This window comes from Pholis gunnellus (assembly GCF_910591455.1).
Source record: "Pholis gunnellus genome assembly, chromosome: 10".
In the NCBI taxonomy this organism is placed as follows: domain Eukaryota; kingdom Metazoa; phylum Chordata; class Actinopteri; order Perciformes; family Pholidae; genus Pholis; species Pholis gunnellus.
This window is the reverse complement of record NC_136537.1, coordinates 13,928,481-13,951,302: the sequence shown is the minus strand read 5'-3', so window position 1 is coordinate 13,951,302 and position 22,822 is coordinate 13,928,481. Positions and strand designations below refer to the sequence as shown.

At 41.6% G+C, this 22,822-nt stretch overlaps 1 protein-coding gene across 1 annotated transcript in view; it reads left to right on the top strand.

Annotated features, from left to right (window-relative positions):
* The first annotated feature begins 5,584 nt into the window (after positions 1 to 5,584).
* The window catches only part of dock2 (dedicator of cytokinesis 2), an 87,635-nt gene continuing 70,397 nt past the window's right edge, over positions 5,585 to 22,822 (top strand). Inside the window, exons 1-21 of the mRNA XM_079167992.1 lie at positions 5,585 to 5,693; positions 7,889 to 7,972; positions 8,400 to 8,440; positions 8,624 to 8,679; positions 8,767 to 8,863; positions 8,956 to 9,104; positions 9,294 to 9,429; positions 10,177 to 10,334; positions 11,744 to 11,825; positions 12,085 to 12,220; positions 12,833 to 12,908; positions 13,064 to 13,140; positions 14,951 to 15,201; positions 15,505 to 15,603; positions 15,807 to 15,879; positions 16,150 to 16,253; positions 17,855 to 18,053; positions 19,452 to 19,549; positions 19,649 to 19,738; positions 20,008 to 20,108; positions 22,297 to 22,431. Of these exons, the coding sequence (XP_079024118.1) occupies positions 5,651 to 5,693; positions 7,889 to 7,972; positions 8,400 to 8,440; positions 8,624 to 8,679; positions 8,767 to 8,863; positions 8,956 to 9,104; positions 9,294 to 9,429; positions 10,177 to 10,334; positions 11,744 to 11,825; positions 12,085 to 12,220; positions 12,833 to 12,908; positions 13,064 to 13,140; positions 14,951 to 15,201; positions 15,505 to 15,603; positions 15,807 to 15,879; positions 16,150 to 16,253; positions 17,855 to 18,053; positions 19,452 to 19,549; positions 19,649 to 19,738; positions 20,008 to 20,108; positions 22,297 to 22,431 (2,285 nt within the window). The 5' untranslated portion in view covers positions 5,585 to 5,650. The remainder of the gene's footprint in view (positions 5,694 to 7,888; positions 7,973 to 8,399; positions 8,441 to 8,623; positions 8,680 to 8,766; positions 8,864 to 8,955; positions 9,105 to 9,293; positions 9,430 to 10,176; positions 10,335 to 11,743; positions 11,826 to 12,084; positions 12,221 to 12,832; positions 12,909 to 13,063; positions 13,141 to 14,950; positions 15,202 to 15,504; positions 15,604 to 15,806; positions 15,880 to 16,149; positions 16,254 to 17,854; positions 18,054 to 19,451; positions 19,550 to 19,648; positions 19,739 to 20,007; positions 20,109 to 22,296; positions 22,432 to 22,822) is intronic.

Sequence of the window (22,822 nt, the reverse complement as noted above, 5' to 3'; positions counted from 1 at the left end):
GCGCACACACTCGCATGTCGGCGTGCATGCGCACACTAACGCACAACCTGAAACATGTGTCTTAGTAATGGATTTTGAGGACTTTAATGGATTGTAATGACTGCTGAGAGCTGTGTTTTCCACAGGATGTAAAGGCTGCTCTACTTTCTGTGGTTTTCTGCAGGAGAATGCTGTTTCATGTTTTCAAGAGACAACAAAAAGGGTGCACGGGTCTGTGGTTTTGAGGACAGCGCTTTAAGAGGTTGTCCTGGCCCAGGTCTATCTGTGTGCAACAGTTGGTAAATATATAAATATTAAGCGGTTAACCTTAAGGAACTCCGAGACAGCTTCCTCTCACTGTCAGCTATCTTCCAGCACAAGAACGATGCAAATGAGATGGAGAGGCTTCGATCTGCCCCATCTAGACCTTCCATTACTCAGTAAGTGGTCTGGTGAAAAGAGCCCAATTTGGGTATTGAGATAAAAGGCAGGCAGAAAAGAACGTGGAGCAGTGGCTCTTCACCAGATACGGTCTGAGCTCGGAGATGAGTAATGAGGTTATTTACCTCTCAACTGGGACTCGTTGCTTGATTGGAGATTCTCCAAATACCATGTATTCATTCTGTGACCTTTTTTGCCAGCCAGCTGTCTTTTCTTCAGCCCAATCATTGAGTAATCATGTGTATTGTCACGAATGCAATTTAATGTGTTAAACTATGTTTACACGGAGAAATTGCTTAATTCTGCCTTACTAAAAATCACTGAACTATTGGGATAAGGGCGTCAAATTCACTTTTTTTATGTGGTTGCTGCAGACGAATTGCAGGAAATAACCCATTCATTGATTAATTAATTCATTCAAGCCATTAAAACTCAATCACAGTCAGCGTATCTGCCGTTAGGAGGTTTGGCAAGATGACTCACCGAAACACACCAACTGCCATGTGTCATGTGTCTGCAATGCTGCTGAAACGTGTGGAGAGCTTTGCGTCAGCAGCACCGCACGGCCCAAGTAAAACGCAGTGACGCCATGAACTCAGTCACATGGATTCTGTGGGAGTGGTTGGTCAATTGAACAGTGGTCAAAAGACTAGACAGGTGTGAGAGTGAAAGCGGCAGTAGCTTGTGTTCATTATGAGAGTTGTAGATTGTTTATTCTAGATTTACTATAGGCCTACATAAAAGAAAAGCAAGGAATTGTCATGAGGTCAAGAAATATGTATTTAGTGAGGACATCAGACATCTGAATGCTTCATTTGTTGTGATATAATTCAATTGTACGAGGCTAGAAATCTATAGCTGTCTTCATTTTTGTGAATGTGGCGTGGATGTGAGTGTGTGCTCGTGTCTGTCTGTCTTAGAGAGAGAGAGAGAGAGAGAGAGAGAGAGAGAGAGAGAGAGAGAGAGAGAGAGAGAGAGATGTTGCTTGGTAACAGTTGTGTGTCCTGACCAGTAGAAGGAAGCTGTGAAATCTTGACGAAGCGTGAAAATGAAACACGGTGAGCGACAGACGTGAGGTCAGACAGGTACAGACAACGGGGGGGGGGAGCAGGCACATAAAATATGCATTGATAAGAACAGCATGCATATCTGTGTCTCAGACATACACAAAGAAGTTTAAGTCACACAGGGATAATGAATTGCCCTCAATGTGTCGGTCTTGTCCTCACCACACCTCTGTTATGTCAACATTACCGCTTCTGGATGCAGTAGCTCAACATAATAGGTGTAAGTACGTTCAGACATTTGTACAGAGAAACACACTCGCACAGGTCCAGAATTGTCCTGTCATTTCTTATAGTTGCTCTTTCTGGTAGCTATTTAAACCGGGAACTAGAACGTATGCGTCTGGTTCCCTGACCAAGTCATGATACTTAACCACATCTCTATATTTTCTGTTGGCTGCTTCAGCAGACGCACACATTGCACAATGACCTTTCGTTGCTCTCTTGGGTTAACTCCCACAGGTTAAACTAAAAATAATGACGTGCAACATTTTCACTGTAATACATTTTTGTCTTACTTGCTTTTGTTTAAGCTGCTGCCATGATCGTGATTTAGTGATTTCTCCTTTAAATATCTGACGTCAGATAGTACTTCTCCAGGTGAAGTATGTTTTTATAGCTTTAGACACACGCAGAGCATAATCTCACTTCCTCATGTTCAGTACTGATTATATGACCCCTTTGTATATTTGTCTTTGTGCAGAGTTCACATGCTCACACCAGGTTCAGGTTTGACTCAGTTGAGCTCTTTACAACCACAAACAGCAAATTGAATCTCAGATATAAGCACAATTGCAAAAACAGAAATAAATAGTTTTCTTACTGACTAAGCTGACACACTTTTAGAGCAGTAACTGATGCTATGAGTCTGTTCAGGACAGAGGTTGAATGTCGTACTCACCAATCATAGACTACTGCCTCACTATCTCTGCCTTTTACTTGAAAACTATGTTTTTTTCCTCTAATATTCCTGTTTATCTGCTGAAATGCAGCAAATCAATGCAGACTCAGAGTAAATATTGAGTCAAACTCAATTATGCTGTTAGACCACAAGCACAGCTGGATTGACTACATTTTCACACACACACACACACACACACACAACTCATTCAATTCATTTTTAACAATTATAAAGTAGGAATTTATCAACTCACCTTCGTGCCGCTTTTCCTTTTCTGAGACGACCGCTACTCTGTTCTGCTCCCTGAGAGCGCAGGGAACCACAGTCTCGCTTTGTGAAGCGAGTGCGTAATGAGTGTGTGTGGGAGAGACAGGGGAGAGAGAATAAAGCGAGGGAGCAGCAGAAACTCGCGCACAGTTCCCCGCCCCCCCGTGTCGCCTCCTATTATTATTCTCCATCTCTTTAGGGTAAATTGCTTTTGAAATTATTCTAATAGGTCTTCCATTCTCTAACTTGCATGTGCCAGCTGCTGGGGTAAAGCGGCAACAAACGGTTGCCTTTGGAGACTGGGCAGAATAATCCAAGCAACCTGTTGCATTCTGCCTTAATGGAATTGCTGGCAAATAAGTCCAGTCTGTAGAGGGCAGACACAGGAAGGCATGGTATCCATGCATGCATCATTTCATGTCTTTTAAGATTTGTTTTACTTTTCGTGTCCCATGCTGACAGAAATACCACTGCACTCTAAACTCTAAACAGTTTAATGATTCTTTAGAGCTTAATGGATGGATGGCTTTCGGGCGATGGAAGTCTATGTGAACTGGCACTAGTTGCACTGGTGGGATTTCAATGACCCGAAAGGTCACAAAGATTTCTAAATCAATCTCTCTATTTCTGGTGCAGCCTTTTACTCTGCCTTTGTATTTATTCTTCATGCGCTATGGCCCCTGTTGTGGCTTCTCTATCATTTCCTATAAATTCATCTCCTGGGTTGCAGGCTAACATTCAACAACTCATTATTGCGTCTCTCTTTATAACTTTCGTCCCTTTTTCTTATCGGTCTCACCTCCGAGTCTTTGGCTCTGTCTCATTTCCTGTGGCCTTCTTGACATCATAGCTGATTCTGAATTAAATCTTCTTTTTAATCTCTTATTGTTTATTCTACTGCTGTTAAAGCCTGCTGCCTCTTTGTATTCCTTCATCTACAGCTTCATCTCTGGTTATATCAGTCAAGTTGTTTCTTTCCACGCACCTTTTAGCTTCACCCTTCTTTCTCCTTGTGTCACAGCAACAGGGTTCCAGTTTTGTTCCACTACACAGTCCTATGTGATAACGTATCTTTCTTATCATTTGTTTTTCTTTCTTCTGTCCTTATCGCCTTTCTTCATCTACCGGTCTCTCCCTTTTATAAAGCAAACACATTCTGTCACATGTTACTGAGTGTCACCTCCTCACATGTTCACACCTGATGTTTCTATGCTCACCTTTCTGTCAGTGTGGAATCAAAATCCAATCCGTGTGTTGGTACGTTCTGTCTCCTCTCATGTTTCCATAACAACGCACCCTCTGATGTTTCTGAGCTCGTGAAGATACCTCTGAAGCTGCCACCTCTGGGTCGACAGTGTCATCAGTGATATCTTTAATAATTCACTTCATAGTTGGGTGTTTCTTGGCTTTGATGCCTTTGGGCTAGAGTGTTTCCATGCAAGGCAGAGTGAGGAAAGGGAGCATTTATTTGTCTGGTAGTGTGTAAAAAGGCTGTTGGCAGTGATACCTCAAAAGCCATTAGCATTGGAATTTAAATCTTTACTGTGGGAAATAAAAACACAGAGAAAATATGCCATATTTTGATAAGATGAGGTAATGCAAGGGGAATGAAACAAAAAACGAAAAATGATTTAGAACTTTCTACCACCCTCTATTGGATCTGCAAAGTATTGACTTCATTTCTAGAAATAAGCCATTTGTTAGTGTGTGTGTTAGTGTGATAGCCACAGGAAAACAGGCAAGACAAATTTAGCCAAGGAATCAACACATTGTCTGTATCCTTAGAGCTCTAACAAACATTTTGAATGCAATTCCTTCTTCAAAACATTTGAAAAGCTGATTTATTTAGAAGTATTTTAACTCCTGCATTGTTTACATCCATGTTTTCCTGCTAGCAGTCTTCTTCTTCCCTGTTGCAGGCGTGTGCATAGGATAAACAAAACGTGAACTCACTCATGGAAAAAAAAAAGCTCAAAAGTGGTATTTGAGGGCAAAAACGCAACAGCGAACCTTCATGCTGATGATAAAACCTTTAAGGATGGATGATTATTTGTTTAGAAATGCAGCGTTTGGATGCTAAATCTTACTATCTCATCCATAAATTAGTAAAAAAAAAACATGTTCCTGTTTATCTACTTGAACGTATCAGACAGTAGTTCATAATTACTCTTGAGTGGGGTCATTTCATCTCTGAATTGAGTTCCTGAAACCAGCAAATTCAGAAACGACTTAACACTTTGTGTTCGGTGAAATCAACAGTCCGGATGCTGTCTGAGCTGCTGCTGTGTTGCTATATGCGTATTTGTAAATAAGTGATACCATTTTCCAGAGTAACTTCTTGTAACATAAGCATCTTATATTCGTAATTTGTGAAAGGTGGAGAGAGCAGGTGACACAACATCAAGCTATATTGCCTGTGGTGCTGCGTCTTCCAACTTCAAACACTTTGGATTTCACAAGGTTGAGGGATGACACATAAAGAGACGAGGTGAGTGCACACAGTGTGAGCTGGTAAACTATCGATTGAAGTTATCCACGGTTCACCGACTTTGTACACTGTGTGTTGTCCAGGACTCATTTTGATCAGATTGGAGAATGAATCACGAATAAAACTTGCATGCTATTTACATCACTGCTCAACCCCTAACATTGTTTTACATTCAATTATAATACGGATAAAGTAATCGGCTAAGTCCAAATGAGAAGAAGGGAGACTTCACACACTGCACAGGCCTGTGGGCTCTACAGGACTCCACCTTGTCACACTCACTCACTTCCTCTTAACGGCCTGAAGTCAGGAAGAGGCGAGAGACAGAAGAGGAAGAGAGGCAAAGAGGGATGGGCCTGTTGCTTTCATTTGAAGTAAAACAAAAAAATACAGAAGTGAAAAGTTCAGCAAGCAGTCTTCTTTAAAAAAACAGAGAGAGAGAGAGGGAGCGGTAAATAGGAGGTGAGTCGGAAAGACGACTCAAAATAGAAAGTAGGGCTACATGCAATCATGGCTCCTTGGACGAGGACCACCACGGAGCGGTACGGTGTAGGTAAGTCAGTGTGAGCTCGCTTGTGTGTGTGTGTCTTTGTATGTGTGCATGCACATACATGTTTCTATAGTGTCTCTCTATTTAGTCGTGCTATGAATAAGAAGGAGAAAAATAGATGCCCCTCGCTTCCTGTTTAACAGGATGTGAGCAGGTGCTAACAGCCTTACAGAACTGTAAGGTGTACGCGTCAGATGTAATTTCCATAAAATAACTTAAATCCTAAAATCATATTCACCGTTTACCTTCAATGCAACAGAACGTAAAAGAGCGAGTGGACTGTTTGGTGGATGAAATCATATTTAAAGTTACAATCCATCTTAAACGAGAGAGAATTGAGTGGCAATCTTAATGCATTACACTATGCAGCTCATGAATACAGAAGCAAGAAGATGACATTTTTAAGTGTGGAGAGATTGCTTTTGGCACCAGGAAGAAATCATAGATGGTTAAAGCTCAACTTCTCACTACAATCTGTAGTTTATCGGGTATGTGGGTTGAATATGGCCGAGCTGATCACCATGTGTTTCCGTTAGATATGCGTGACAGACACAAGCTTAGCAAGAATACTGATTTCTGACTTCAAATACAGAATGACAGAATGTAATAGCAGAGGTTCACTGGCTTGTTGCAGGCGATGCATTCATTTATCAGTTACTTAGGCATAGTTAGCATTGTAAGTCAATCATGACGATTAATTGAAGTCTTTAAGTCTTTTACCGCTTTATAGCTTAAGATTGACATTGAAAATGGAAATATATTTATCTTATATTTTGAATCAATTATTAATAACATTACTCAATGAAGTGTTGTTTATTTACTGTATTTAGACTGAATTTCTTCCTGGTCTGTGTAAGACTACAAGACAGGAAGTGGAGGAAGAAGGAGGGACGTATTTTCTTTGAAGCCGAAAATACTGTTGAAACCACAAACTGTACACACACTTACCTTTTCATTTTGAAATAATTATTGAAGTATTGGTCCAGAAATAAATAAGAATTATTTAGCCTTAATTGTGTGTATAAGTGCTTGTTTTCCTAAGCCATGACATATAGGAAGGAGCAAAGCAAGCCTGTGAGCTCGTACAAACAATTAGACAACAGCTTCACTACTACTCTAATTTACTGCAACAAACTGATATCCAATGCAAACCGTAGTAGTACAGTAGTTACTGCACTAAGGCTGCTAATGAGAAGTATAGCCTTTTAATTACTGATCAATCTGCAGATTCATTTTTAGGTTAATCATTAAGTCTATGAAATGTTATAAAATGGTAAAAAAAACATTTCCTTTGTGTACAATATTTTATTGAATTTAATAAATCTCATTCAGTTCTATCTTATGTTATGTTGTGCTATTTTGGATTGCTTATTGTTTTAAAATGTAATTTAAATGTTTTTCTTTGAATTGCCTGTTTTGAAGTGTGCCATGTAAATAAAGCTGCCTTGCCATCATCACAATTCCCTCAGAGACAGAGACATCTTCAGATTATCCGCTTGTCTGACCACGAACAGTCCCAAGCTCAAGGATATGTAGTTTATAGTTGATGTATTACAATTTGAGAGGCAGGAACCAGGCAATGTTTGGCATTATTGGTTAAAAAATGACTTACCTCTTTTAATCTAATCATTTCAGCTCAGTGTGAATATTTTATAGGCAATCTGGCCTGCCAACAGTCCAGCCAGTGACCGTGTACTTACTTTTTGGTTCACTGACCGAAGAGGCCTGAAAAAGGGAGAGAGAAGGTGTTGACAGTGAGAACAGGCAGGAATAAACCTGCACGTTAGTTGGATCTGTTGGTGACCGGTAATCCACACTTCATTTTAGCTTGAGGTGAACTATTTTCAACATGTTCATCTTCCACAAGGAGTAGCTTTCTTCTTCCACTGATTTACTTCAGTGTTTCTCCTTCTCTTTGAACCATCATGGACGTGCTCTGGTTTTTGGCTCTTTAGTCGCATTGCCCTAGCCTCACATGTGTCAGTTTGACAAGGGCGGTTGCAAAGGTTACCAAAAGAACTGCTGCACGTCTCCAACCAAGCTAACGCTAGCTTACTGCCTGTGCTAACATTCATAACATGAGTATTAGCTCTGCACAGTTGGTGTTTGTGTGCTTGGGAAGTTGTTTCACTGCATTGCCATTAAACAGCGACCTATCAAATGCACCCCTCAACAGCTTGTAATTATTTCCTTTTTAGTTCAGTGGAATTTTGTCGGCAGCGGAGAGAACCAGCTCTCCCTCGAGGTAGGCGATGCAGTCCAGATCCAGGAGATCTGCGATGGTAAGAATATCTCAAAATATAAAAATGGGAAGTAATCTTTTTTTTCACTTATGCTGTACGGTGCCTCTAAATAACCTTTCCATGTTGTTTTCATAAACAATCCTTTTTCTTAGTTAAAGTAAAATATGTTGGCAGTCTGCACATCTTGTCACTCCTATTTTATGTATTTCGCATAATCAGGTATCAATAATTTGTATATAACTTAGGCCTAACGGTGCATGATAAATACTATAACTCTCCTGCACAGTAGAATACATTTGTTTGATTTTTGCATCAGTTAAATATTGTATGCATCATAGTTTTTGCACTAGGTTTCAGTCCTTCAACATATGGTCTTGACACGTCCACATTTCAATGTGAACACCACAGGCCTGCTCATGTAGACATGTCAGTATGGCAGTAAGGTGACAGTCAATTTGTCTTTCAGGATGGTACAGAGGCCACTTGGTCAGGAACCATGCCCAACGGGTAAGACCTCACACAAACATATCCTTTTTTTTGTAACACCAGACAGCGCATCACATTGATTTTAGCAGGAAGGTGATAATAACACAATCACTTTTATTCAACTGGGAGATCTTCTTTGCTAGTTTTGTAGAGAGGAGAGGTGAAAGCTACCACTGATTTCATTTTTTGCATTTTCCTCTCCAGGGAGTGTTCCCTGCCAGTTTCATTCATCTTAAGGGGGTCGTCATTGATAAACAAGGGTGAGTGCATTTAAAAAGTCTTCATCTGATCCCAAAAGTTATGTTTTTTGACTTTATGTCTTCTTTGGTTTGTGTGTGCAACTACAGCGATCAGGAGGTAGTGATGTCTGCAGAGATGCCCTTGGTAAAGGAGGTTACCACCACATTGAGGGAGTGGGGAAGCATATGGAAGCAACTCTTTGTGGTAAAAAAAAACAACAACAACAAGCAAAAACCCTTTGTGTTAATGTTAATGTGTGTATGTCTGAGAGTAACACTATACATCTACCCGTCCAGGCCAATAAACGGAAGCGTGTGAAGCAGGTCCAGAGGCTGATGTGGGATCTAATGGAGTGGCGTTCCCAGCTCCTGTCTGGCACTTTGCCCAGTGACGAATTCAAGGAGCTCAAGCAGAAAGTTACCTCCAAGATTGACTATGGCAACAAGTATGTCCGCTTAAAAACACTTCTCCCTTTATATTTCCTTCCTCTCTGCTCCCTTCTCCCTCCCATCACCCCTAAGTCTTCTTCCCTCCAGCATTTCCATCTCCACTTGTTGCCTTTTTTGTCCTCTGTATGCCTTCAATCAGTCTTCCCAATCCTCACCTGAGTGGTATCTCCTGCTTCCTACTACAGGATCCTGGAGCTGGACCAGGTGGTTCGGGATGACAATGGTAACATCTTGGACCCAGAGCGGGCTAGTGTCATCAGTCTGTTTCGGGCCCACGAGGAGGCCACAGCCAAGATTAATGAGCGCATCAAAGAGGAGCAGGTAAGGAAAAGGATGAGAAGGCACTGCAGTTGGGAGCAGACGAATTAGAACCCAGGAGGGAAAAGGGCCAGACAGAACGTTTCAGGAGACAGAGATAGAATCTCATGGGTGGATGTGATGGCAGATGTTGTAATTATAATATAATTCATTTGGCAACTTCTTTGATATTGCTGTGTTTTGACTGCACTAGACCTCCCAGAGACATGTGTACCATGGGATTTATCCTGGGAAACTGTTCATGGGAAAATATAAAAGCTATTGTGAACTATATTTATATATATTAAATAGATAATAGATTGAATAGCAATTTTTTTTCATTTCATTTTTTTTTTGTTAAGACGGTAGTAATGAAATGTAGCAATGAAACTTCATCTGCATGAAAAGGACACAGATAATTCATTTTACTTGCCAATCATATCTGCCAGTCAAGCCTAATTAACATTTCACTTCCATACAAATTGTCTTGACTTCATTTCATCTCCGTGCAGCCTATTTTACATTGATTCATAAGTAAGAAGAGAACGCATTCTATCACGATTTTCTGATTCCTTAATTTTCTTCTCCCTTTCAAACCCGCAATCTGGATATAGCAGCTGTTACGGCCCAGAATAAAGTAACCGACTATTAATTCTTATACCAGCCAACCAGATTTCTCAGGACCTTGAAATGAAGGCTTTCGGCTGGCATCTTATCCTGTTAAACTCTTGTCCCAAGTTAACCTCCTTCAACTTATGTCCTCTCCTGCAGTCCAACATCCAGACGGACCACAGCGGGATCTCAGCACGAATCCAGTCTTCCCCGACCCACAGCCTCTACGTCTTTGTCAGGAACTTTGTCTGTCGCATCGGAGAGGACTCAGAGCTCTTCATGTCTCTCTATGACCCCGTCAAACAGAACATCATTAGGTGTCACCAGTCATTCTCTCACATGTTGAAGTTTTCTTTTCAGTTCATTGTTTTCAGGTTGATTTGAGGATTTGAAGCCCCAGATTCATATCAAATTTGAAATGTTTGGGTGTCGTGTTAAGTCACATTGAGATAAAAAAAAAAAAGATGCATAACTATGAACAGCTATTGTTGTTTCTTTAAAAAATGGTCTTTGTATAGCTTATATTGATGTGATTTTGTCAAGGATTTAGATCATAAAACAAGTAAACGTTGTCCATTAAATATAATATAAACATTAAGATGGGTTTAGCCTCCACCATATCCCTCTTAGTACCTATTTACTGACTAAAACATCATTGAATTCAAGTTAGGATTCTTTTTAACCTCACCCCCGTCCCTCATCTGTCTGTATACCTCTCCTCTTGCGTCCTCATTTGTCCTGCATCCTCCATTGTTGAACCCCTCTAAATTAGAACAATGGGATACTAAAAATAAGAATACAGAAAACACAAATTATAGGGCAGCAGATACTGACTGGCAGTGCTATGTGGTGCCTGACAGTGCTGATGCTAAGCCCTGTCACTCACTGTCGTACTGTGTATATCTAAGTCTCAGCAACTGCAGGCTGGGAGTTTTAAGATAGATCTGGATCGATCGTGTTTTTCTCGATATATATCCACCACCGATGGTCTCTTACTTTCTTGGCATTTGTCCTGGTTTATTTTGTCTCATTTGCTCTGCTTATGCCTGGTATATTGGTCCTTACATTGTTGGTCTTTGTGTAAAAAATGGTAGATAGTGGGCTTTGTGAAAGGAATGTTGAGGAACTTTTTCCCAGCTTTGATTCACCCCGCTGTACCCACAGACACTCGTCTATGTGTCTGTCTTGCTGTCTTTCTCTCTATTTATCTCTCTGTCAGTGTCTGTTACATGTCTGTGTGTCAGAAAAAAGGCTATTGGGAATAGAGGGAGTTGTATTTTTAGCACTTCAGTCTAAATTGTTATGCAGCTGCACTCGGTAACATTCTGGTTTCCACTCAAACTGAGATTTTTAAATTTTTTTTCCCAGAAATCATGTAATGTCACATCAGTGAACTTCATATACTGTAGCACGCCCATGTACACCAGACAGGCTCCTCTGTGATCCTCTGCCGAAGAGAACCTAAAGATGAGGGAGGCAAACAGTCCAGCTTTATCTGGACCGAGCACTCGCTCAGTCCTGGAATGGACCCAGATATCTTCTCTACCTTTTTGTTCATTGTAAATACCTTCTCAAGTAGAGTAAATCTGCAAAGTTTCAGTCAAGGGAAATGAGACAATCTTTATTCCAACTTCAATTGATATGCTATGTGTGGCTGTAAATTACAATATTGTGTAGGATAGCTTTGCAGAACAGTAACAACAACTGTCTTCCATGCTTTGTGCAGTGAGAACTACTTGGTACGTTGGGGCAGTAAAGGATTCCCCAAGGAGATTGACATGCTCAACAACCTGAAGGTTGTCTTTACAGTAAGTAACCAGAGGAGGGCACTATCACACTGTTTCTCAGCACTACAGACACAGCACTGTATGAATACATGTATCCCCTCTTAGAAGATTGCATTGCTTAATCATTTTCTCTCTCACCCTCTTTCCTGCTTAACCTGATGTCCCCCAACTCCTCTTTCCTCCCTCTTTTCATCCGTGCGTCTCTTATTCCCACTTCCACTCAATACTTATTGTTTTGCTTTCTTCTTTCTCTGTTCTCCTTTCTGTTTGTCTCCACCAGGACCTGGGGAACAAGGACCTGTGCAGAGAGAAGATTTACCTGATCTGTCAGATAGTGAGAGTGGGCAGGATGGACCTGAAAGAGACAAACAACAAGAAATCCACTCAAGGCCTGAGGCGGCCGTTCGGAGTGGCAGGTACTTGAAGATCAGCCAATACAGTTTTTTTTTTTCTGGTCAAAGATGCTTCTAAATTGCCAATCCAAGTGTTCAAGCAATGTGTGAAGTCTTATTTGTAGTTATTAGACTCATTTGCCTTATTCCACTGCTAAATGTCACCAGTATAGCCAACAATAATGGCCTTTAGTCGCCTAGTCATTTTTGCTTTTGTTTTCAGAAAGGTTCATTTGAACCTTGAAGGTTGATTTGTCGGCAGTTGCTGCTGCTACCGCACGTATTATTGCCCATATTTACACCTGGGAGCTGACCAATACAACCACAGTCACCTTTTGCACAAACCAAACTAAAATATTGATGGAGACCGTCCACTAACTTTCTCATTACCTTGAGGTTATTGTAACTCCCACTGGCTCACACAAGTTGCGTATATCCTTCGTCCACCTCTGCAAAGAGCTGTCAGGGTGTGTAGAGGGGCACGTTTGCTGGACTGGTTTGTGAGAGAGATTTAAATCCAAATGTTCACAGAGGCTGTCATTGCTGACTGATGTGAATCCACTTCTGAAATTACTCTCCGTAGCATTGTCTTTGATTTTGTTATCGCAGACACATTTGTTTTCCTTTCCTTGGCAGTGATGGACATTAGTGATCTCATCAAAGGGAAGATCGAATGCGACGAGGAGAAACAGTTTTTCATCCCCTTCTTCCCGTATGTCCCATTTTCCTTTTCTATTACTCACAAATCCTCCTGGTAATTAAATAGCAATATTGCAATTTTGTTTGTGAAGGTTTTAGCATCTGCACGATTTTCGGATCAAACTGCTTTGGTGTGTTCTCAAAGTGTGTCTTTCTGTGTTTATTCAGGGTAGTTGCTGAGAATGACTTTCTCCACTCCTTGCTGAACAAAGTGACAGCATCGCGAGGAGACAGTGCTGGACAAGGTTTGGCTTCTTTCTCTGTTGTGTGTGTGTGTGTGTGTGTGTAAGCCATGTGACTTAAAGTCAGTGGTCCTGTATGCGATTAAGGTTCCCACTGGACTGTGTATGCTGCAGTCATTTGTGGTCAGACAAAATGACCATTTCTCATCACCTCATCGCCTCTTCTCGCTGCTGCCTGGGTAAATATGACTGACGTTATCCTGATGGATAGCACGCGTCCTCGAGCCAATGTCTTCATATTACTTACCCTTTATTTCTCCCTCACCAGCCTCCAGTATCGCTGCCCGCTACCTCATGTTTATGGCTGACATTGACAGCCCCGATGGGTGACACTGTCTTGCTCCACATAGAGCGTTGGACATGTTGGACTACACTGTCATCTCGCTCAGCCTTTATCTTTCCTCTCGCTCTTGAAAGCTCTGAGCATAACTTAGATATGAAAAGAGCACCTGAGTTCACCAGATGTCTGTTCTCAACATTACTAACCCCTAATTTGTCCTTCCTCTCACTTTGAGATGCTTCTGCAAAAGTACACATATAAACACTGACACACACATGCAGAGTATTCTCTGTAGGTATGTGGTTACCCTAAAAAATGTGGGTTGGTGACATTCACCCTAACCCTTTCACCAACTCTGTATTCCCCTGAAAAAGTAACCCTTTTTTCTATGTTTTGTCCATTCTTTTTCTTTGCTTTCGCACATCATTTCTCTGAAAGCTTTGAGAGCCCATATTCCTTTGAACAAAATTGCTGCCTATTAAGATATAACCCTTTCTTTGTCTCCTTCGCCGCCTCTACCTGTTTTACACCCCTTTAACAAACAGGAGACAGGCATTTTATAGTGTTATTAATTACAGTGTGGTGTGAAAGAACAGCAGACATTTTCACTTCCACGCTTCACTTTGAAACACTTTGAGGTTATGCTCCCCATAGATAAACACTAACATTTTAGACAAAGTGGATCTCACTCTAAATTCAGCCCTCTGGCTGAATGATTCAGGGTTTCTTTAGGTTCTGAAAACATGTTAAAATGTTTAAGATTCCGTTTTGATAGTGCCGGGGCCTTGAAACTCCTTGTTTATTCATTTGCCTTTAATTTGAATTTACTTATCTGCAGAGAGAAATGAAAATTCTTCTCTGGATCCCTCATTTGAAATAACCTGGAGTGGCACCTATTTGTCCAAGTAAATCTTCTTCAATTTATTGACATTTGGTCCCACAAAGTGTGTGAAGTACAGTATTGACTTTAACTTTCTAAAAGCTACACATACCCTGTGTTTTCTTAACCTGTTTGGGGTTTAATTTTGGTCACTAATAAAGTGTAACAGGACAATACAGTATGTCTATCTCCCAGGACTGTGAAACTGGATAGTGAAAAGACACACAATCTTGTGTCATTAGGAGTGAATAAGCAATAAATCAGCACCTGGAATAAAAAAAACAGATACTAAACAGTTGATATGATGAAGTTCTTTAATTAAATGCCACAATGAAACATAGTTCCTCCACAAATTTAATACATCTATCAACTCTCTAGATTAACGACCCAATTCGAGGTAGTAATATATAATATATCCAAGACAATATGTGCCATGCATCAGTCTGTCATTTGTCTAAAGACTCACAATTCTTGAGATCAAGTGTCATGATGATACTTTTTCAGGGGCTTATCAAGAATATGTATTTCTTTACGGAACATTGTTTAAAAAAGGAAAAACGAATTCATCGGTCTGACTCCAGACGTTGTGTAAAAACATACTGTTAAAGATTAATGCATAGCCTTCCCTCCTCCTCTACCCCACCTCCCTCCAGGTCTGTGGGTGACTATGAAGGCTCTGGTAGGGGACATAGTTCAGATCCGGAAGGAGTACCCTCACCTGGTGGACCGCAGCACTATGGTGGCCCGCAAGCTGGGCTTCCCAGAGATCATTATGCCGGGAGATGTTCGCAATGACATCTACCTCACCTTACAGGGCGGCGACTATGACAAATACAATAAGACGACACAGAAAAACGTGGAGGTCATCATGTGGGTCTGCGATGAGGAGGGCAAGGTCATACAGGTGAGCAGCATGAAGAGATGAGGCCGGGGACGCACAGAGCACATCACTGTGTTTGAATAGAGAAGGGATTTGTGTCAACGGATTGATTTTTGTGTGTGTGTGTGTGTGTGTGTGTGTGTGTCTGGTATGGGCCAGTGAGCAAGCACAGCACAAATCAAGAGCTTATTCATGCTTTCATAGTCAGGGATACATAGACTTGGCTGTAATCCCAGAAAGAAAATCTATTTTAGCACATACACAAACAATCATAAAATCCTTCAGCTCAATATGTTACGTATTTTTCACTCTCTCCCTCTTTCCTAGAACTCCATCTGTCTGGGAGCAGGGGATAAGGTGGTCAGTGAGTACAGATCCGTCATCTACTACCAAATCAAACAGCCCCGCTGGATGGAGACAATTAAGGTGTGTGTGTGTATGTGTGTGCGTGTGTTGTAGACGGAGTTGCAGAATTATTCAAAAGTAGTTAGTTGTACATTTTTTGTTGGGAATCCTTGAACATGTCTGATGTTTATGCATTTGCATTCCTCATCTCAACCATAACTTTCTTTTTATAGAAAAAGAAACCCCAGAATGTCATGGTATACCTGTTTTCACATGTCCTCCAGGTGGCAGTCCCTCTGGAAGAAATGCACAAAATTCATTTACGCTTCATGTTCAGACACCGCTCTTCCCAGGAGTGTGAGTATCAGCCTCTCTGCCTGTCTGTTCTCTCCATACATCCACACTCGTCTCTACTCTGATCCCCCTGAGCATTATGGGACACTGAAAGGACCGAGTGATTTGAAGCAATTTGGAAAATGACCCAAGGCATCATTACGCACACTTGATTATATAAACCAATTATCCTTCCTCCCATGCCTGGAGTCTCACCCTCCCTCCTCCCTTTCTATTTCCCTGATGTGTGTCTCCCCTGACCCTCCATCTTTCCGTTTACAAATCCGTCTCCAGCCAAGGACAAGAGTGAGAAGAACTTTGCCATGGCCTTTGTGCGTCTGATGAAGGAAGATGGGACAGTTCTACAAGATGGGCCGCATGACCTCGTAGTCTTCAAGGTCAGAAACAGAACTTTTGCAGAAAGAAAACAGATCAACTCATGAACAGGTTCAGTGTCTTATTCAAAAGAAAGACAAATTAAATAAAGAGTAAATTAACCTGATTTTAAAATTGATGTGCAACATTTTTACAGTCACCTTGACCTAAACCTTCAGACTTATTAAGATATTAAAGCTTCTCTGAGAGTAATGAACTCTCATCATAAAAATAGTGAGCTTTTTATGATGAGAAAGGTCACAGCTCATTGCTTTTGTTGATCAACCAGTTTTAGATTGAAACAGCTCAACTACAATAAATTTGGAATCTTTTCTTTTTTTTTAAGATGTCTTTTTTTTGGCATTTTTGCCTTTATTAGATAGATGACAGTGTAAAGGCAGACTGGGAATTGAGGGAGAGAGAGGGGCATGACATGCAACAAACCTCCCACGGCTGGAATCATACCTGGGACGTTGCAGTTATGTGTTAAGCACTGTAACCATTCGACCACCAAGACACTCCCTGAAGTAGTATGTCTAATTAAAACTGGTGGTTAGTACAGTAACACAGCCAGTTCATATAATTATTTTGATACATCATTCATGGTCAGACTTGAATGAGAGGGGAATAATATTCTAACTCTACCAAAGCTCGCTGCCATTCCCCACGTAATACCGGAGGCATTTGTATGTATATAATAGTGACAAATTAATGGATTTTACAAGTCGCTGAGGTGATTTGCCTTAAACATGGTAGTAAAAAGCAGATTAATCGTTAAATATACGGTATATACTGTAACAGTTGTGCTCTGTTGCATCCATCATCAAAGACAATCTTATAGTGAGTCTGGATGGGAGATTATGGCCCCCCAGGTTGGTTGAAGCCAAATAGATTTCCTGCCAAATGAGCCAAAGCTAAGATTGAATCCCTTTATTGATTAAATGCCAAACGCAATGAAGATTAATTACTCGTGATGAACTCAAAGACCAAATGGATGGTCTCCATGTGCCCTTTTTTTCGATTATCTCTTGTTATCCCTGCATTCCTCTCCTTCTCTGTGCCACTCATGGCTTAAATCTCTTATTCCCTGCTTTGCCACCCACTCACTCATTATTACTTACTGGTTTGGTATTAAGGAGGGCAGAGTTTGTTTGAGGTTGAGGCCATAATGAATCTTTGACAAACAGAATATCAATATCCCAAGATATCCTGTTTATGTGCTTACTCTAGCTTTCCAACACTTACTGCAAGAAAATTGCTTTAATAATAGATCTTATTTTTCTGATCTGTCCTGGCCCCAGTGTTTCCAAAGTTGTAAGTTTACAAACGGAAGTTTAGTTTGGTAGAAAAGCCATAGTGATCACAGAGGATTACTGCTGTGGAACTGGCGACTTCAGTCATTGTTTGTCATTTTTCCGTCAGGGCTGGCCTGATAAATCACTGCAAGTGCAGCAAACCCCCGAGTCTTTTACTCCTTGTTTGCATCAAGACGTTTTGATTAAACAGTAAATATAGTTCTCATCCCAATGCTGCTGCGACAGCCACCAAACATCTGTTCCATCATTAGCAAGGTGGAGCCTTACTGGTGGTTTAAAAATGACTCGCCTCTCATTGTCCTCCTCAGGGTGACAGCAAGCGCATGGAAGATGTGAACTGCTACTTGTCGTTGCCCTCGACCCGCCACCACCATGGCGACACCCACAAGGTGGCAGCGTTGAGCCGCAGCTCCAGCAACGTGTCAGGAAGTGGAGGCCTGTCAGTCAGCTCCAGAGACAGCTTCACCATCTCCACCCTGGTCTGCTCCACCAAACTCACCCAGAATGGTTGGTGTGTTTTTGTTCGGATGTGCGTGTGTGGGGAAGGTGTCGTTTGTGACATTGTGTTTGACATTAAGCTACTCTTGAGACTTGGCGGGGCAAAACATTTTCATCCAAACACACACACACCTTTATACACACAAAGGTTGAAGAAAGGTTGGGGCAGAAATTATAAAGGGGAAGGTGTTTGAAATTAAACTTGACATCTTCTTTCAACAGAGTAATAAGGTCAAGCCAAGACAATGAATCATCTGTTTGCTGTGAAATTGGTAGAGGACAAATCCACTGCTTAGAAAGTCTCGTTGAGTCTGAAAACACTCCTGATCTAGTGATCATACCGTCTTCTCTTGGGCTAAACGGTTAGGCAATCCAGATGTATCCTTAGAAAACCCATAGCATTAGCGTTGAATTGCAGGTAACCTTTAACACTATCTGACTTGTTAGGCCGAGTGTTATTTTTAGGTTTAGGGCTAAAAGCTAAGGCATGATGACAATAGCTGAAGGGCGAGGTGAGGTAAGGGTAAAGGAGACGTTCACACAATTAACGGTGAGTCAACAGTATATTAATTATGTAAAAGCTACCAGAACTACGAGTGCATGTGGGTGTGACGTGTTTTGGTCATGGGATAGTGAGCACAGGACAGGGAGAACTGTGTGTGTACATGGGTTTGATTAGTGAAGAGTCACGTCATTTTGTCCGACACACTCTGGCAGGCAGCCACTCGAGCAGACGCATATACCCCCCCCCCCCCTCCCCACACACACTCACTAAAGTGCACATTCACATCCACAAATGCACAAGAACACGTACATTCCAGACAGTGTGGTGCATCAGGCACAGGTGCAGTGCAACAGCTGTTACTGACGAAGCCGGTCCATCACTATAATGAACATTATCCTGCAGTATTAATCACTTGTACCACACACGCACACACACACACGCCTATACACACACAAAGACTCTCAGGCAGGCATGCACACAGTGTTGTTTGGGGGCACCCACCAGATGTTCGGCTTGGCTTGGTGAGTCAGACATTATTGGACAGGAAATGCAGTGAGCTTCAAGCGGGCAGCCCTTTAGAAACATGGAAATCTGCCCCCTGTCAAACTGCAGCAGAATTAATGACAGAAACTGTGGATTTGAATGCTCAGCTGACAGTCTCACTAACAGATTATACTGCATATATGTATCACTGACAGGTAAATACAGTGTTGCACTTCAATTATTCTTCGCAACACGGAATGAAACACATTAGGAGAGAAAACAACAATTTCGAAAATTACATTCTACAACTAAGACTTTATTTTCTTTATAACAGCTTTGATCAGCATCCAATTTGAAACAAGAGAGCTGTTTTTCAGACAGCTGAACACAAATGTACTCCCTGTGTCTCTCCTCTCCAGTGGGCCTGCTGGGGCTGCTAAAGTGGAGGACTCGGCCCGAACTCCTCAGAGAAAACCTTGAGAAGCTCAAAATCATTGATGGAGAGGAGGTGGTCAAGGTCAGTGGTGTGAATATGCGTGTGCTTTCACATCAGTGTGTAGACTGCCATGTGTGCGCTCTCACCGGACCTCTCCTTTCTCTGTATGTGTGCGTTTAGTTTCTGCAGGACACTCTGGATGCCTTGTTCAACATCATGATGGAACACTCTCAGACTGACGACTACGACATCCTCGTGTTTGACGCCTTGGTGAGTGTGTGGGGTGTTTACCCAGATAATGTCATGTGTGTATGGCTTGTCAAGAGATGCAGCTGATTTTGTGACAGGCTGTCTCTGCGTGTATTGAGTCTGAAATCGTTGCGTCATCTACAAATCCATCTTTTTCCAAATAAAGATGGATATCGAATCATTGTTCATAACTTGTTTTATGTAAATTTACATTTATACTGTAAATGTCTACCGCTATGTAATCATGTAACCCTCTCTGTCTCTCTCTGTTTGTCCCCTTTGTCTGCCAGATACACATCATAGGTCTGATCGCTGATAGAAAGTTCCAGCACTTCAACACAGTGCTGGAGGCCTACATCAAGCAGCATTTCAGCGCTACACTGGCCTACAAGTAGGTCACTTCCTGGATCACAGCCCACTTCCTTTCAGTGCTGTTACATTTTGTAAGCGTTTCCTGAATGACTGGAGACGATGTTCTCCTCGACACGTAGGTCTTGCATCAGATTTTAATCAATATATGACGACCAAAGTTTGCACCCCTTTTCTCATCAGAACACTGAATGTGAATGTGAGAAACACAGGTACATTATATTTTAGGCATCCAGACTGAGAAAGAAGCAACAAGACAATTATAAACACTGTAGGCAGGTAACATAGAATGTGTATAAGAGCAAAATATATAATAAGAGTCACTTAGGTAGTTGATAGGTGCTCCAAAAAGCAACGAGTTCAGTCGCAAATCAGTTTGCTCATGCAACAATCCTGTTTGCGTCACATCTCCTTATTTAATCTTAATTTAAACTCCCTGAGCAAAACTGTCTGTTTAAGGTTGAAACCACTTTACTGTGGGCTCCATAAACGTATTAACCTAATGTAGATATCAGTATGATGTGTAATGACAATGTTAGACTTCATGTCATCTTCTATTGTGTGAAAACAAAACATAAACAGCGTATCAGCAGTGTTCTTGTTTGTGTTTCAAATGAAGGATTACGATCTTTCACGAGGCAATTCTCCCACCTCTAGGGCATTATGAAATCTTTTAAATCCCGTTAGATAATCTCGATAATGCTTTGTCATCAAGCCAGAAAACGGGCTGTTTTGTGCTTCCTAGAAAGTTGGACGTAGCAGCCTAAAATACAGGAACGCATACATTGCATTAATCTGGGTTGTCTCATTCAGAATCACACTCGTAAACCTGTCAGGTCTGCCAAACTTCATGCCAAAGGTATACAAGTGTTAAACCTATTGCGATAAATTCAATGTCACCTGGAGATCTAATGTTACATTAGTGAATACTGCACTGTATCTAGCTGCCACTGGAGGTCAGTGTGTGTGTGTTGGCCTTTGGAGCACTTTACTGAATCGGATTAGAGTTTTAACCCTGCCTCTCTGTGGAGTAGCAGCATAAGCACTCAGGCATACGCCCCAAACACTTCTGTCGGCTTCTTACTCTCTGTTAATTCACTTAACTTGATTCAGTGGGCGCTAGAGACAACATTTGTTTGCATTGCCAAAGCTTCAGTTAGGAAATTAAAAGCATTTCTAACTCTTCCTGCTCTCGTTCTCGCTGAATCTTTTCTTGCATTTTCCCAGCTGCTTCTCTTCCTCCCTGCCTCCTTGGCCCAATTATCCCTGCGACTCTCTTCCTCTCTTATTTGCTTTTCTCTTTTCCTGTCTGCTCTTCACTCCATCTACTCATCGGTCTCTCCACCATCACTCCACTCCTCCCTTGCCAGTGTGTTGGTGGTTCACCCTCTTTAAGAGGGTCACTGCAGCTTAACGCCTATCAGCCGAGAGGCTATTATGTAAAACTCTCTATCTCCCTCTAACTACATTTTAAACTCCCTATCGCTTGCTCTTAAAAAATAATAAATCCTCCTGTGCTTGCCTTTAAGCCATGCACCAAAGGAAAACCAGAGTATATAGCCCATCGTAATAACGTTGGTAATATTTTCAAGGAGACTTTTATTGCTTAAGAGGATTGGGTAAGTTTAAACCAGTTAATGAGTTGCCGTTTCATGGAAATAAAGCCGTCACAAAGAGTCTCAGCCCTCTTTAGGCCTTCTGTATTGTTTCATGTATTATGAATATGCTAGTGTTGCATGCCCTTTGGGATGGCGCAGTGAGTGATTGGGCAGAGAAATGCTGGTGGGTCGTACACTTAGACTGAACTCTGTGCCACCCACACCTCTCTCCAGCTGCTTTGACACACTTTAATATTTACGTGTGTGTGTAAAGACGCCTGTGGGGGTGTGCATGTGTCGGAAAATGATTTTTTTTCACCTATCATCTGAAGGAAAATCAAAATGTCTGTGAGCTGTGCAAAATCTGTTGAGGTGTGAAATACTATTTTGCCATTTTTTTTCCCACCTCCTTCTCTCTGCCGGTCTTTTTCTCTGTCGTTCTTTCACTCTCACTCTGATGCACTCTGTCTTTCTGCTCTATGGAAGTGAAACATGGAGTTGGTGATTTATTTTCCAACCTGTGGAACATCAGAAAAGGATGACAATTCTCACTGGATGTTTTTGTGATTTTCTTTTTTTTTTGACTTGCTTTCTCCTATCATTCTCTCCCAGAAAGCTGATGTCGGTGTTGAAGAGGTATCTGGATGTGTCCAGCCGAGGTGAACAGTGTGAGCCCATCCTCCGAACCCTCAAAGCCCTCGAGTATATCTTCAAGTTCATCGTCCGATCGCGCATGCTCTACTCCCAGTGAGTGTTGGTGTACCTTTATTCATTATCATAATGACGACTGATTTCTTTTTTTGGACCCACAATGAAGCAAATACAGATTATTGTTGAGCACGCACAGAGCACAGTGACACTGCAGGAGTAATTGTTTCTGACAGCTCTGTAAGAAAAGGCTGCTGATTACAGCGCTAATGTTGCTAATAAGCATTGATGATGAGTAGCGGTGTCCGGGTGAGAGCTAATGACGGGGCAGGGCAGGACTGCTGAATGGTCAGCCGTCGAAACAGCAGACAAAGTTCCTGCAGCAGAGACTTATGACACCCAATGTGCTGAGCCCAGACCTGCACCATACGATAAGTGTAAACACCATTTATAACTACACAGAAATTTATGCTGACAGATCAGAAACATG